Below are 10,876 nucleotides of genomic sequence, written 5' to 3' on the forward strand. Positions count from 1 at the left end.
CACACACACACACACACACACACACACACACACACACACACACACAGACATACCCACTCTCGTCCCCTGCTGCCATCCCGTTGCAACCTCCGTCCGCACTCCGCCGCCTACTTCGTTTTATTCCATTTGATATGAGAGAACGGAAAGGTATGCAAGCTCCAAAGGGTAGGAGTATAGGGTTGGCTAGGTATGATTTTGCAATCGTCTCTGTATATTTTTCGTCCGTGTCTATTAGTTAACGAGGACGGGCAACCCGGAAGACTTCGGACGGGCTGCTTTAAAAACGATTTGACGCGAAAAATGTAACGACGTTGGCACCGCGAAATAAAATTCTCCCTGCACAAAGGTTACTTCTCTTTGTTTAAACAACGTTCAACTCGATAATACTCGATTACACTATATATTTGATTCCGCGCAAAATTATCTACAAATTTGATGTTGCTGAAAAATTTTGACACAGCTTAATAACCTCTTAAGGCTCTTGGCTTTCCTTTTACTCGTAATCGTAAAATTAACGTTACATATAATCTTGCTTTTTAACTTATATTTTCTTATGATTTTGTCGCGTTAAGTTTAGATTATTTATTGAGATTGTTACAGTAAATGTGGAAAGTGTTCCGAATATTTTAGAGATATACTTAATCGATCAGAAATGTCATTTATTGAATATATCTTTTTATCTCGACACATTTTGTCGGAATTTTAGGCGTGCATTTCCTCGCCTCTGATGTCATCAATCAAGATGGCCACGGCGAGTACCTCAAATGGTACGCCCGGAAAAGTTTCGTGGCAAAATATGAAATTCCTTTCGGTTTGTTTAAGCTATTGTATTTTGTATTTCACTCATAGCAAATACAAATAAAAAGAAAACAAATCTAAATATACTTATTAAAAAAAATTTACCCTGAAGGAATTTCGTAATCGCTTTAAATTGAAGAAATTAATTTTACGTTTATGTTCTACACGTTATTGTCACGCTGATGAAACAAATCTCTCTTAAACGCGATCAAACAAAATACTCTTGACGAGAAACAACTCGTCGCAGATGCGCGCGAATTTATATTATCGCATGCCCGGCGTATGAGAAAAGTATCTTGCAATTGAAACGTAAGGCACATAACTCGAGTCGACGCTCCGACTCGGTGTAAAGTGTACGTACCGGGTGTCCCGAACGGCGATCCGGAATAGATTTTCCCGTGGAGAGACCGACGCGAGCACATCGCGAGGGCCGTCGCCGACGGAAGAGAAAAATCTAATAGACGATCGGAATCGAATTTGATTTCCCCGCCCGCCTGCTCCACCCCCTCGTGCAAGAAACTAGCCCTTCTTGCACGCGTTCGCGTTACAACACCATCGATACTGCCGCCCCATCGAGCCCGGAATGAAATCCAGTTCGCATTTGAATCAGTCAGTAACGCAATCCATTAGCCTCTAACAGCCAATACTCCGAAGACGCGCGGAAGGAAACGACTTCGCGCGCGCGCGCGCCCGAGGGGGTGCAAGGGCGGGAGAAAGAAAGAGAAATAAAGTGGCGCGGCGGCAGCGGGGCGGCAGGGTGTCGTAAATGATTAGTGTTGCCTATGAACGAATCCCATAAAAAAAAAGCGGAGATCTATAGCCCGCCCATCCTTCCTTCGGCCGATTCCGTCCTTCCTTCTTACCCTCCACCCTCCTCATAGAGCTCTCCCGCGTAAGTAGAGTCATTTTGTTAGCGTCAAATTCTAAAAGCGGGTCGTCCGATTTCTCCGGCGGAGGTGCCGGCGGGCGCGGAATCCCGGCAGGCCGGAATATTTCAATCGTCCCGACTTCAACTCTTTCTCCCCGAACCCTCCCCTCTCGTTCGACTGTCTAATTTCTCTCTTTAATCTTTCGCCACGCTTCTTTCGCGCCGCTCCGCGTCCCGGATACGCGATTACACGAGACGTGCCCTCGAACGTGTCTCGAACGTGAGAGAGACGCTTGGAAATTTGCACAAATATATTCAAATGTGCTCTGTGCGCGCGTGCACGCGCTTTCTATCGGGCGAGTAAACGCGGCGGAGATACCGCGCCGGCGGCGCGTTTTATTAAATAACGCTGACGCACGATTTCAATATAGATACAAAGTAAAACGTTCGCGATCCGAGAGGGCGGTTACCGACTCGTTCCCGTTGTCGTCGGCGTCGTTAAAGGGGCGGCTTCTCGTACCGTTCTCGCAATAGCGTGTAGGTGCAAGGTACACGGGTCGATGGTATTCCTATCTCGCAACGGCGACTAGAAGGCGGTGGCGGCGGCGTCGTCGTCGTCGACGGCGGCGGCGGCGGCGGGGCGACGCCTCGGGCGCAACGAAGACATCGTGTTTAGAGCAAGATCCACGGTGGCGATAAGCCGGCAGTACAATGCTTTGAATACCCATCCAGCATCGCGATAGCATCTTAACGTTCTCTAAGAGTAAACGAAATTAAATTCGCTCGACGCTACGAGCTGCGACGACAGTCGAGGACGTGCGCTCGCGATATTAGCGTAAGATCTCGTACGCGCGCGAGAATTCTTCAGGTACGTTGGCCACCCCCGCAGTCCGGACGTAGACGCGAGGAAACGTAACGCGAGATCGATACGTTTCTTCCCCTTTCTCTTTCCGTATCGCCGAATTCCCATCCCCCACGTGCTGCCGCCGCGTCCTTCGCTTCACTCTACCCTTCCGCGGCGGATGCGTTTCGTTTTTACCTTTCACTTTTGAGCTTTATGGATTTCCCGGCAAGCGGGTTAGGGACTCTCGACGATCGTCGTGCACATGGCTGCGCAGAAATATATTGTTCGAGCTCACGTTTTCAAAACCATGCGTTCACGCACGAAGAGAATTATCCGTATGGTTGCTGTATCCGTATTTCCTACGGTTGAAGAGAAGATTGATATGATTTCAAGTTAAGTGAATACCACAGTAAAAGGTGCCGTTATTATATGGTTTATACGGTTCTCACGGTCAACTCAACTCTTTGTCTTCTTTTTCTACTCTTTTTCTGAAAAATTGTTCGATGTCTCGTTTTCTTTCTCATATTTTAGCCACATACAATGTTCTATGTAATTTACGTAACGTGAAAATTAATTTATATTGAAACACTTAGTCTATCAAGAGAAGTGTGTTGATTCTGTCACCATTTCGGCGATTTATTCGTATGCGCGCATGAGAGAGAGAAAGAGAGAGAGAGAATAAAAGAAAAACGTCGAAGTGCAGACAAAACGGTCCTGCTCTGAGGTGTGCGTTTGATTTTTCCATGGAGTCTCTCGGTTCCCATGGACGCACTCTTCAGGGGGAATGACAATGGCGTCCCATGGGAGGAAAAGCCTACCAGCAGCCACGCAGAAAACTACCCCTACTTCTTGCCGACGTCGTCTCGGCCCTTCTGATTGTTTCCTACGCGTTTCCTTCGCTTTTTCGATCCTTTTCGGTCTGGCGTAAAGCTACCTGATCTTCAAACTCTCCTCCTCGTCTCTCAGTCGACTTCTTCTTTCCATCTCTCTGCACGCCACCAACGCAGGGGATACCCCGCGTTTCAAAAAAATTCTCTGAAATTCAATATCCCCAGCATCTTACATAATTCATGAAAATTGAGCCGCCGGCTTTTTGGCAGAACCTCGAGCACGCACGTGTCCTTGTATCGCGAAATTGTATTTTGTACGATTCCGCGTAGAGGTGGTCAAAGTTACAATCGTAACTTTCAACCAACTTTATTTCCATTACCGTTAATATATGTAATTTTTTCTACTAATTAACAGCGTGACAAACGTTAAAATTATCAGTTTTCAGCAACGAAATATGGAACCAATAATTGCAGCAATAATATTTCCAATATATAAATAATCCCTTAATTATATTCCAAATTGTCTCAAAAATACGAAAGTATAAACTTATAGTTGCAACGGCGATATACTCTTTTTTTGCCACGCGCGTAATTAGGGAAATCTTCTCTGACATTTCCGCGAGACGACGAAGTAACCGCGTATTTTTGTACACAATGCCGCATACGGGCCTAAAGGTCGAGGAACACGTGGTCGGGGGTTTAATCTAGAGAAATGCTGAATAATAGAGGCAAGTGAAGCGGGGCTCGCGATTGGCTTATGCAATATTCAGCCTCGCTTTCCGACCAAGTCCGTGTTCTAATTAAGTTGCCGGCGTTGAAGAGCGTTAAGTACCTTGTCAACCGTTTAACTCCAGCCCCCTCTTTGCTTTCAGATTCTTCCTCAAGTTCTTTCTTAAATGCAACCAGAACTGCCTCAAAAACGCGGGCAATCCACGCGACATGAGACGCTTTCAGGTAAGTTCAGCTTGTTTGCGATTTGCCGCGGGTATAAATTTGCAAGATTGATCTGCCTGATAAATCTCAAGTGAATATTTTGAAGAAACTCTCAGCAGAAGTCTTAATTTCTCGTCCAATCAGACAGAAAAATAAAGCCACTCAGACGAATGTCCGGTCTGATTCGCACAGCGTGATTCGCGGCATCGCCCGGGACGCAGTTAACCACTTCCAGCTTTCCGCCCACTTGATCCCGAGACATTTCAGGTGGTGCCGCGATGCCGAGACGCGCACTCCGCGAGAGAGACAACCCCGTCATTCGAGTCACGATCCGCGAAATTATAGGGGCGGACAGACGGAGACGAGAGCGCCGAAACTCCGCCGCAATGTCGCGCGACGCGTATCGTCGTACCGAGCATCCTTCTTCGCCGCGCAACTTTCGCGTGTACACACCACGGCATTCTCACACTTGGCCCACCGAGATGAATATATTCGCCTGTGCACTGAGAAAAAAGTCCATGAGAAATTAACAAACGGATATATTAATTCCGATCGAGCTTTTTGATCAACTTAATCGGAAACTTTTAGTCACTGAAAGAAAAAATGGTTGATTTAACTAAAATTATAGTTACTTTTGAAATATAGCTCTGAAAGTATTCAATTAAAATTAAAGTATATTGTAGGCAGTAAGAGTCAGTCGCAGGATTTTAGTTTGGCAAAGCATTATAATCCTCCCGAAATTGAATAAATAATCAGGCAAATTCTGCTCTTATTTTATTCACAATATACTTTATTGGATTTTTCAGATAATAAACTTATTTCGATTTTCTCTCAGTGTACGTAAAAATCAAGTGGAAAATTTCGCTCGTACAACACTCGGGTATCGTCGAAAGTCGAGCTTGCCGAGAGACGCGAAGCGAGGGATCGGCAATTAGCTTCCGGCGCAGCATTATTATTCGACCAACCCCCGCATTTTCGTTCGTCCTTTATTCCCCGCAACGAGCGCTTCTACTTACCGACAGGCGTATCTCTCGTTCTTTGCCGCTGCCTCCTCCGCTTGTCGAAACAAAGGACAGAATTAAAAAGTAAATTACCAATAACCACGGTGACTTTCCTTTCCCTCCGTCTCGACTTTTGTCCCTCCCTTTCGTCATACCGTTCGACCCTTTCCTGTACGGTCGTTTCTCTCCTCGAGCGACCGACCGAAATTAGAATACTCATCGCGCTTCCGAATTTGCTTCCGGAATTACTTACCGTCCGAAACTTGCGAATTAAAATTTTAGCACGACTCCCGCGAAATTCTTTTTCCCCGTCTCGGGGAGACGGCGGACGTTATATCGTCGCTTTGCCGCCCCTAAGTTGGCGGCGTTGTTACTCGCCGAGTAATATCACCGGCATACGAGAAAGTTACGAAGTTGCGAAGGACAAAACTTTCGGGCATTTACCGGCGGCTCGCTCGATTTTATAAACGCTCTTCACGCTTCACTGTGAAAATCTTTTCGGCGCCCTTGGAGCGTTCGCGAAACGGCACTGAGAGTTTCATCGAGTAATAGCCGTATACTTTTATTGGATGTCTCGTGAATAATTGTAGATCATTCTCATTGACCGCGCAAAACTGTAATCGCTCGCTTCGATGGGATTATATTGTTGTACATATCGCACGATTATGTTTATATGATTTTATGATTATGCATCATACGTCGTACACACGTTTTGGATGCCCAAACATTTCTCAGATCGAAAGTTATAGAATTTTCAGCTTTATGCGAATAAGATTAAAATTGTTATAATTAACATCATTATAATTCTACCGTCGTAATCAGAGCTACTTGTGCGATTTTCAATCTCAATTATTATGTGTAAGGTTCGGAATTGTGTATAACTTTCTATCTAGTAAGTGTTCAGGCATCCACGACGCCGTGTATACGTGCGAGTCACGAATTGCACGCTGCATTACTCGGCGCGGCAAATCGAGTTGTGCATGCTCGTTCACGAGAGATATGATGAACTTGTAACGCTGCACATAACGCGTCATGAAAGAGAGAGATGCGATATGATTCACGACGGCGTCTACTGTGCTCGGTGTACCTTTCTACGCTCTGTTAAATTGAATATAAAGTAGCGTGTAGTGAGTCTCGACAGCTCCTAATTGTGAGTTTTAATTTTTAATGGGAATTTTAATTTATATCGTATCACGAATATATAGAGGAGACCGAGACTAGATGCCTCATATTTCAGAATTTTGAGGCTACAACTTCTCAGACAATTAATTGTTGTGACTGACTTTACAAACACAATAGAGTCTCCACGAGAAATCTCAGCGCTTCTGTCAGCTTTTAATTATGGGTCAATTTTACTTCGTCTGCCCATATGCTTGATTTCAATAATTTTATGAATAGAAATTGCTTTTATTATTTAAAACAGAGTATATCATATACTTGCAAAAAACTTCATTCTAGCTAGTAACGTGTCGCTTAATTTTATTTTCAATCAAAATATTAATACAAAATTTCGTGAAAGACTGGAAAATTTACTTTACTAAATTATTTTTCTTTATTTTTTAACTGTAGTATTATTCGGACCAGTGAATATTATATCCACTGTTACTCTCGAGATAAATATTTAAAAAACACCTATCTAAGGTTATCCTGAGGTTCTCTGGACCTGGTCTCCTTTACGTCTACGATCGCATCTTCTACAAAATAGCAAACGCACACCTGAGGTCTCATTCAGTTAGTATCGGGTCAGTCGAAAAGATCAGATCAAATTTTCAACTAAAATTTCACTTCATTTGCTGAAAGAAAAATGTTTGGTATTTATAATTATAATCACATAGAGAAATAATATACTACAAAATTATGTGATCAAGGAAATTTTTTTAAATAAACTAAATTCTACTATAATGTTAGTGTTAATAACCTTATGTGTGTGTATTTGCATGCTGCTATTATCATTTTCGTGTTAACACAACCAACAAAATATGATTGGGGTTAGAAATAACTATAATTTTAGTTTTGCTATAGTTTCAATTCTTTTATAGCTTTACTATAATTTTAGTTTAGATCAACCATCTTTTTCCTTAGGTGCTGCATTCAATGGAAAAAAATTATTCGTTGTTCAGATGATTGCTGTTGTTGTTTACGCTTCTTCACCAATGTTCTGACAATTATAAAGTTGCTTTGATTGATCTGTCATCTTGCATTTTGCATTAGTCATTCGCATTATAGTTTCCACTATCTTGCGACGATCCTTCACATCGACGGATGTCTACTTTGTTTAACAGGTGGTCATTTCCACGCAAGTGGGTGTGGAAGGGCCGTTGCTGGCAGTCTCGGACAACATGTTTGTCCATAATAACAGCAAGCACGGTCGCAGGGCGAAACGCTTGGACCCCAGCGATCCCGGCGAGTACAACAGTAAGTATGATCGATAAATACCGTTAATTAATCAACGCCGTTAAAGAGATAACGCGTGCGGGACGAGACGTCGATATTGAGTTGTCTGCATATTTAATTATGAGACTGGCACGAGCATTTACACGATAATTCGATTCGCTCAGTAAACACCAATCGGCCCGTCATCATCACTACCACCATCACCATCACTGCCGTCGCGGTACAGTTTTTCGTTATTTAATTTTGCAAGTTAACTGCTGCCTTCTCCCGGCGGGAATTGCAGCCGGCCTTCGCCAACAAAGCACTCGCAGAAAATATAATAATTAATTAACGGGCGATAATTAAAAAAGCCCGCTCTGCGCGCATTAACTCCCTCATTTATTTAACGCATCGATTTTTCACGGTTGATACGATTCACGTGCGGCCGAATTCTCTCTCTCTCTCTTTCTCTCTCTCTCTCTCTCTCTCTCTCTCTCTCTCTCTCTCTCTCTCTCCCTCTCCTCTCTTTCTCTCTTTTTTTCGGCGTCTCGCCAATCAAAATCGACTTCCGGGGTGATTCGCCCTCGTTCGTGGCGGGTCCCAATTCGAATGCTCGGTGAGGCGTGTTGTTTCCCTCGCTGCTTCGCGGCGTTCTTCCCCGACTGGCGCGGGGTATGGGGTCAGTTTTCTTCGAGATCGGTATAACGACTCCGGGAAGCTGCGGCGGGGCGGAATCGTAAGAGGGTGTGTGCAGGAGGGCGGGTAGAATGGGATATATGGAGTCATAGGGCAATTCAGCAAAGTTTGGCGTCGGCCGCGCATACAAACGGCTGATATCGCGCGGCCACCCCTCTCCCCCTCTCCTCCTCGACCGCTCGCTCGTCTCGCGCAGGCTTCTTTTCCCACCGTCTTTTCTTCCTTTCCTTCCTTCCTTCCTATGCCAAGACAAGATGTAAATCAATGGGATGCGGGGAAAACGAAGGATCCACGCTCCGTTCCGCGCTCCTTGTTCCTCGGTCTTATTTCCCTCCACTCTGCTCGTACGAATTTCGCTCGAGTGCCTGTCCCCCTTCTTCTCTTCTTCTCACCAGCGCGAGTACCAAGGTTCTCTTCTCTCCACCCGCTACCACCACCGCCACCGCCACCGACGCCGCGCGTCAGTTTCTTCTTTTTGTCTGGTTGGCTGCCGCGAAGCGCAAAGACACGAAAAGAAAGAGAGCGGAATTGGCCCGCTCCTCTCTCATCCCGTTTTACCTCTCTCTCATTCAGTTTCCTCGTCTGTCGTTCTCGCGCTCTCTTCCACCTCCTCCTACTCCCCCTGCTCCTCCGTGGTTGCCGCGGCGCGTTGGTTTGTGAATGCTAAGTTTAAGCTATCTCTCGCGCCACCCTCTTCCATGAGCCCCTCTGCGACGCCAATGAAGGTACCAACACATCCACTCTTTCCAAATCCCCCCGCGAGCCACCCCCGCCCTCACAAACGCCGAAACGAGCATACCAATGAGACACGAGGCGCCGGGTAGAAAGGGGAAGAACGGTGAACGCCGGCGGTATATCCTCTCGTGAATTTTGCCGTCATTGCGAACGAACTCTCCCGGCTGCCGTACAAATCAAATCTCGATTGTCCATGAAATCTGAAACGCCCGTCTCGCGACCTGTCTTCTCGCGAAAACGCACATGCCACGTTGTGCAATGCGATCTTCTCTCTTCTTCTGACAAAGAGAGCGACAACTTCTCGCTTCCGCGTTTCGCCCACTCTTGACGAATTAGATTTTTTAACGTGAGAGCATCATAAAAGCGAAGCTCAAGGTCGCCTTGTAGAACGGAACGTTGTCTTACACGTTTATGGCTTAAGGTTTATGGTTTAAGGTGAGATACGGTAAAGACTGCACGGCAATTGACTTAAGCCCGATCTAAAAAAAATGTTAGCTATTTGAACGGCCCGGCGAAACGTCTTGGCCACTCGACGTGGTCGTATCGCTCATAAACTGGATTAATGAAGACTTGTTTGGTCGAAGGAGAGGCACTGACTGACGCGACGTCGTTCATTTTAGCGATACCACTCGCAGCCGAGACGAGGCCGTTTTTCTGCTAAATTTCTCAAGTCTTCGCCGCGGCGAACGAAGTTATCGCACGATCTCACAGTGATCAAAGAGAATCGGGCCGAACGTGTCGGCAGGGTACAACGGCTCTTCGACTTCGACGATAGTTCCGTGGCAAAAGAGGGGCTCGAGAGGGCTGGGAATAGCGCCCCTTACCATTCAGCGGCGCGGGGGATTTTATTTATTCCGGGTTGGTACGCTTGTTCCTTGGCCTCCTCCACTGAATCCCTCTTTTCAACCCTCCACCCTTCTCTCTTCTCATCCTCCTGCTCTTCCTCCACCTCCTCTTCCTCCTCCTCCTCCTCCTCCTCTTTCTCGCCAGCTACCAGCACCACCGTGGCGGCCCACACCACGCCGCTCGACAATTCTCTAACAGGGTGGTTGCCAACACGGCCGGCTCTCTTTAACGACTTTCTCGTACATTGAACGCAATAAATACCAATGTCCCATTGAGGAATCCCCATTTGCGTGGAGACCGCACTCGCGACTCTTTAACGCTTCCGCTGTGATCGTCTCTTGCGTTCGATCGATTCTTTTTTTGTCCCGTGGGCGAAATCGCGACGCAATCTTCCCGCCAAAAGACGCCATACACGGTAATTTAATTGTGATTTAATTGCAAATTGTTCATCATAGAGATTATACTCTCTTCCTCTTTCAATCGCCTACTCTGGCCTCATATATTGTCAATGAGACGATTATCATTTGACTGATGTCTTGCGCTCGAGGTTGCAACCCCGAAAGAAATATTTTTTGCCGGGCTATATCCATTTAAGCTTGAAGCGGACGGTCTTTAACCATCATCTAGATATAGACAACGTCGAGATCTTTTAAGCTGCCGAGATTTATCGGCGTGACGGCACGTAAGCACTCGAAGTGGAAAGTGTTTGAGCATCACTGGGAGCAATATACCATGATGTCAGCCACTCTGCCGTGGCTCCGCTTCGCCCAGGGTCGGTGCCGGGGGTGGCTTGGCTTCGCCGGGGTACAAAATGATATCATTGGGTTATAAATTCCAAGCAGAGACACCGGCGGCCCGATCGCCCCCTCCCCTTCCTTCTTGTTACAACCCTTCTCTGAGCTCTCCGACCCTCAGTCTCTTCCTCGTCCTGACTCTCTCTCTCTCTCTCTCT

At 46.0% G+C, this 10,876-nt stretch overlaps 1 protein-coding gene and 1 long non-coding RNA gene across 8 annotated transcripts in view; one reads left to right on the plus strand and one right to left on the minus strand.

Moving 5' to 3' along the window:
- The window catches only part of LOC116844646 (transcription factor collier), a 105,024-nt gene that overhangs the window by 88,830 nt on the left and 5,318 nt on the right, over positions 1-10,876 (plus strand). For all 7 annotated transcript variants that reach the window (XM_032816476.1, XM_032816475.1, XM_032816474.1 and 4 more), the window contains exons 7-8: positions 4,213-4,294; positions 7,557-7,689. In XM_032816476.1, the coding sequence (XP_032672367.1) occupies positions 4,213-4,294; positions 7,557-7,689 (215 nt within the window). The remainder of the gene's footprint in view (positions 1-4,212; positions 4,295-7,556; positions 7,690-10,876) is intronic.
- LOC116844647 overlaps positions 6,737-10,876 on the minus strand; it is an 11,277-nt gene continuing 7,137 nt past the window's right edge. The window contains exon 3 of the long non-coding RNA XR_004378111.1: positions 6,737-7,067. This is a non-coding gene — a long non-coding RNA (uncharacterized LOC116844647). The remainder of the gene's footprint in view (positions 7,068-10,876) is intronic.

This window comes from Odontomachus brunneus, unplaced genomic scaffold (genome assembly GCF_010583005.1).
Source record: "Odontomachus brunneus isolate Ranch 3 - 2012 unplaced genomic scaffold, Obru_v1 Obru_scaffold_044, whole genome shotgun sequence".
Lineage (NCBI taxonomy): Eukaryota > Metazoa > Arthropoda > Insecta > Hymenoptera > Formicidae > Odontomachus > Odontomachus brunneus.